Source organism: Salvelinus sp. IW2-2015, unplaced genomic scaffold, assembly GCF_002910315.2.
Source record: "Salvelinus sp. IW2-2015 unplaced genomic scaffold, ASM291031v2 Un_scaffold6111, whole genome shotgun sequence".
NCBI lineage: Eukaryota > Metazoa > Chordata > Actinopteri > Salmoniformes > Salmonidae > Salvelinus > Salvelinus sp. IW2-2015.
Window position 1 is genome coordinate 78 of NW_019947375.1, and position 6,063 is coordinate 6,140.

General features: G+C 44.0%; 1 protein-coding gene across 1 annotated transcript; it reads left to right on the plus strand.

Moving 5' to 3' along the window:
• Positions 1–208: 208 nt before the first annotated feature.
• On the plus strand, positions 209–5,213 carry LOC112078710 (C-type lectin domain family 19 member A-like; the record flags this gene model as incomplete). The annotated part of the gene is given in 4 exon segments (XM_024144857.2): positions 209–302; positions 3,816–3,843; positions 3,846–3,947; positions 5,045–5,213. Coding segments are annotated over 4 exon segments (301 nt in total), but the record flags the coding sequence as incomplete, so codon positions are not given.
• Positions 5,214–6,063: the final 850 nt, after the last annotated feature.

Below are 6,063 nucleotides of genomic sequence, written 5' to 3' on the forward strand. Positions count from 1 at the left end.
ACACACACACACACACACACCACACACCACACACACACACACACACACACACACACACAACACACACACACACACACACACACACACCATACACACACACACACACACACACACACACACACACACACACCACACACACACACACACACACACACACACACACAACGACACCTCTCTCTAACTCTAACCCATCCCTGTCTGAGCTCAGCTGGGAGGAGAATGTGTTTGTCTACGATCTCGTAAACAGCCGTATCCCAGGGATACCAAAAGACATATGGATCGGCCTTCACGACAGGAGACAGGTAAGCACTGGAGGGTTCAAAACATTCCGGGATCTTTCCCAGAATTCCCAGATTCTGGATTTCCTGCTTATTCCCTCCCAATTCCCGGAATCTTCTGGGTAGTTTTCCAGAAACCTATGAAGCACACTGCCAGGATAATACACTGCTTCATATGCGTGTTGTCGACAAACACACTGTACTTGTCTTTTATGGTAAATACTTGGAGGAGACATCTGCAGCAGTTATCGTGGATTCAATCTCTGCAGACGTCTCCTCAGATGTTATTCCCTTGGTATACAAGGAATCTCCTAACTAGGATTAATGGAAACCAGACATTTTGGGAAAGTCACCGGACATTTTCAACCCTACTTCTACTCAATGATTTACATACAGTACCAGTCAAACGTTTGGACCACACCTACTCATTCAAAGGGTTTTTCTTTATTTTTACTATTTCCTACATAATAATAGTAAAAGAATAATAGTGACTAGAACTACGAAATAACACATATGGATCAAGTAGTAACCAAAAAATGTGTTAAACAAATTAAAACAGATTTTTATATTTTAGATTCTTCAAAGTAGCCAACCTTTGCCTTGATGACAGCTTTTCACATTCTTGGCAATTCTCTCAACCAGCTTAATCTGGAATGCTTTTCCCACAGTTTTGAAGTTCACACATATGCTGAGCACTTGTTGGCTGCTTTTCCTTCACTCTGCAGTCCAACTCATCCCAAACCATCTCAATTGGGTTGAGGTCGGGTGATTGTGGAGGCCAGGTCATCTGATGCAGCACTCCATCACTCTCCTTCTTGGTCAAATAGCCCTTACACAGCCTGAAGGTGTGTTGGGTCATTTTCCTGTTGAAAAACAAATGATAGTCCCACTAAGCTCAAACCAGATGGGATGGCCTATCGCTGCAGAATGCTGTGGTAGCCATGCTGGTTAAGTGTGCCTTGAATTCCATATAAATCACAGACAGTGTCACCAGCAAAGCACCCCCACACCATCACACCTCCTCCTCCATGCTTCACGTTGGGAACCACGCATGCGGAGATCATCCGTTCACCTACTCTGCGTCTCACAAAGACACGGCGGTTGGAACCAAAAATATGTACTTGGTCTTTTACCAAATAGAGCTATCTTCTGTATACCACCGCTACCTTGTCACAACACAACTGATTGGCTGAAAGAAGGAAAGAAAGTCCACAAGTTAAATTTTAACAAGGCACACCTGTTAATAAAAATGCATTCCAGGTGACTACCTCATGAAGCTGGTTGAGAGAATGCCAAGAGTGTGCAAAGCTGTCATCAAGGCAAAGGCTGGCTATCAAAATATATTTTGATTTGTTTAACACTTTCTTGGTTACTACATGATTCCATATGTGTTATTTAATAGTTTTGATGTTTTCACTATTATTCTACAGTACAATGTAGAAAATAGTCTAAATAAATTAAAACCCTGTGTTGAAAACGCCGTGCCTCCTTCTCGGCACTAGAATAGATTTAGGTAGTTATAGAAACGCATGTATTAATGTTTACATTCGTTTTGGACACTCATTATTTTACAGGCACCTTAATGCATACTGTTAAAGTATATCATGTGTACATAAAAATGTAAAATGAAAAAATATATAAAAAAACATTTTCCTTAAAGTAAACATTTTATAGATTACTATACATCTACCCAGCAAACCAAAATGGTTTCTGAGAAAGTTCCCAGAACATTCGTTAGGTTGCGGCAAATGTTCTCATAAGACAAAAACTATCCAGTTGTGCTAATGATTAGATAATGTTTGTGTAAAACGTTTTTTTTTTTAATGTTTCCAGAACGTTCCCACTCACATTAAGTTGTGGCAGTATGTTCTAAAAACATTACATCATCTGGAAACCTAATGAGAACATTTGGGGAATTTGTCCTTGGTGATTGTTACAGAAGTTGTGTATAACGTTTTAGTGAACGTTAGAACATTCCAGTGATATTTCATTTAAAACTTTTTCTGAATAACGATTTGAATGTTTTTGGGACGTTATAATCCTAATGTTAGATAAAACCCCAGCTAGAAATTCATGGAAATCTAAGCTAATGTTCTAGGAACGTTCCCAGTTRGCTGGARATGCTAATAGACCCCCAGAGGGTTTACCTCTAACAGAACCAACAATTAGAACAGGTCATGGTAGAAATAGTTTTAGTTAATCAGCTCCGTGGTCCTGGAATTCTCTCCTGAACATTTTAAAATGTGATGATCTAGTTTCGTTGGTGGAGTTTAAACACTTGATCGATGTATATATCATAGAAGAGTGTAATTGTCTTTAAGGACAGCTGTTTTTAGTCAAGACTTTCGTGTTTTTAACGTAATATGTTTTAGTTGTACTGTATGTGTGTTTATAGTTGTGTTTAATGTTGTGTTAGTGTATGTAAGTTGTTTTGTATGAAACATTGTTCCCCCTGCTGCTATTGGACCAAGTCTCTCTTGGAAAAGAGATGTTATCTCAATGAGAAAAACCTGGATAAATAAAGGTCCAATAAAAACAGAATAAATWAAACCGGGGCCTGTCAGTCCAGCTCTCTYGGAAGCCAGTCTGACGTAGATATTTCACTCTAGAACTGAACGGCTGGTTCATTAACACACTGCTAGTAAAACACACTCTAGTCACCAAGCCACCACCTCCAGATATAGAGAACCTAGACTGAGTCTACATCCCAAACTCTAGGAAGCCAGTCTGACGTAGATATTTCACTCTAGAACTGAACGGCTGGTTCATTAAAACACACTGCTGGTAAACCCACTACAGAGTCACCAAGCCACCACCTCCAGAGATAGAGAACCTAGACTGAGTCTACGTCCCAAACGGCACCCCTTATTCCTATAGTACTCTACTGTTGATCAGAGGAGAGCCTCTGGTCAAATGTAATGCACTACGAAGGGAATAGGAAGCAATTTAGGAAGCAGCCCAGGTTTGTTTGGTTTAGCCAGGGTTGGTGTTGATTATCACTAATATGATCCAGTCTGTATATCTGTTGCCTGAACTCACCACAGAGTGGTTTTATTGGACCAGGGTAGAAGTTACCCTCTTTATGAATAGATCTAGGATCAGTTTACACCTTCCCCCTATCCTAACCTTAACCGTTAGGGGTAAAACACTAAGCTGTCCCCAGATCAGTGGTGTTTGTAACCTAGGGTGTTTGAACCAGCCATCATAACTACAGTGCAACTCTCATGGGAACAGCTAACAGGACATATCTGACGTGGAAACCTCTTATTTACTTTCCAAATTGGATAAAATTAGATTACAGTTAAGAGTTTAGGGTAGAGTCAGAGTTTAGGGTAGAGTCAGAGTTTAGGGTAGAGTCAGAGTTTAGGGTAGAGTCAGAGTTTAGGGTAGAGTCAGAGTTTAGGTTAGAGTTCAGAGTTTTAGGTAAGGGTCAGAGTTTAGGTTAAGGGTCATTTTAGGTTTTAGCTAATCTTCCCTTTTCATTAAGCAGTCTGCCAGGTTGTTCTATATACCATGTCATACTCTTCCTGACTATAGGAGGGCAGTCTGGAGTGGACCGACGCAGAAACTATGAATACAGCTACTGGGATGGCAACCAGCCTGACGACGGCATACACCGCATCCCTGAAGAGGAAGACTGTGTCGAGATCTGGTACAGGCAGAACAGCGGTGAGACACACCACACAGGCGCAATAAGCATAAACACACACAGGCGCAATGAGCATAAACACACACAGGCAGTCAATAATGCATGCACACAGTGTATTACCCAATAAAACATGACTGAGCCTGGGGATGACCTAAAGGTGCATGATTGAGCCTGGGGATGACCTAAAGGTTCATGATTGAGCCTGGGGATGACCTAAAGGTGCATGATTGAGCCTGGGATGACCTAAAGGTGATGATTGAGCCCGGGGATGACCTAAAGGTTCATGATTGAGCCTGGGATGACCTAAAGGTTGATTATTGAGCCTGGGGATGACATAAAGGTTCATGATTGAGCCTGGGGATGACATAAAGGTTGATGATTGAGCCTGGGGATGACCTAAATGTTCATGATTGAGCCTGGGGATGATCTAAAGGTTCATGATTGAGCCTGGGATGACCTAAAGGTTGATGATTGAGCCTGGGATGACTTAAAGGTTCATGATGAGCCTGGGATGACCTAAAGGTTGATGATTGAGCCTGGGGATGACTTAAAGGTTCATGATTGAGCCTGGGATGACATAAAGGTTGATGATTGAGCCTGGGATGACCTAAAGGTTCATGATTGAGCCTGGGGATGATCTAAAGGTTCATGATTGAGCCTGGGGATGATCTAAAGGTTCATGATTGAGCCTGGGATGATCTAAATGCTCTTAATTGGTATTTCGGATGTGTTTCTCTGAGTTTCTGTCAAGTATGTGCCCTGCTGATCACACACACACACACACACACACAACACACACACACACACACACACACACACACACACACACACACACACACACACACACACACACCACACACACACACACCACACACACACACACAAACACACACACACACACACACACACACACACACACACCACACCACAAACCACACACACACACGCATACTGTACACACACATTAATTACACACACACACGTCCGTAGCTGATGAGTCAGTCAGTCAGTGTGTTGTAGTGTGTTTTTTGTCTCTAACAGCGCTGTGTGTGTGTGTGTTAATGTGTGTGTATGTGTGTGTGTGTGTGTGTGTGTTTGTGTGTGTGTGTTTTGACAGCGCTGAGGTCCTGGAATGATAACAGCTGTGACAAAGCCTTTCCCTTCGTATGCAAGATCCCCACAGTGGACAACTAGACCTCCAGGGTCCAGCACTAACACACACACACACACACACACACACCACACACAACTTTCTCGCTGCTGTTGTTGCCTCTCCTTCCTCAAACCTCCCTCTCTACTTCTCCTCCCTCAACCTTCTCTGTTCTTCATCTTCTCCCTCAAACCCTCCCTCTCTTCATCTCCTCCCTCCCATCCCTCTTTTCTTTCCCCCCTCAACTCACCTTCTTCTTCTCTCTTCTTAACTCTCCTTCTCTCCTCCCTCCCCCTCCCTCTCATCTTCTCCTCCCTCCTCCATCCCTCTCTTCCACTTTCCCTCCCTCCCTCCCTCCCTCCCTCCCTCCCTCCTCCCTCCCTCCCTCCCTCCCTCCCTCCCTCCTCCCTCCCTCTCTCCCATAGTATAATGCACTGAGGATTGAATAGGGTGCCATTCAGGACATACACACTACACACAGGAATACATGGGACTTATCATGTGAAGGCCAGTCATCAACCCTCCCTCCTCCTCCTCCCTCCCTCCCTCCTCCCTCCCTCCCCTCCCTCCTCCCTCCTCCCTCCCTCCTCCCTCCCTCCCTCCCTCCCTCCCTCCTCCTTCCTTCCTCCTCCTCCTTTCTTCCTTCCCTCCAATCTCTCCTGTCTTCCATCCTTCCTTCCCTCCATCCCTCCTTTCTTCCCTCCTTCCATCCATCCCTCCTTCCTTCCCTCAATCCCTTCTTCCTTCCCTCGATCCCTCCTTTGCTTTTCTCTTCAAAAAGTAGGTATCTGTTAGAAGTTGGACTGCCGGTGTCTCAGCAGTCTGCGTCTGTTCTGAAGCAGCCGGTCCATTCAGGAGTCTGCGTTCTGTTCTGAAGCAGCCGGTCCTTCACAGTCTGCGTTCTGTTCTGAAGCAGCCGGTCCTTCAGCAGTCTGTGTTCCTCTTCACCCTGCCGCCTGTTACCACTAAGATACTTTGATGTTTTG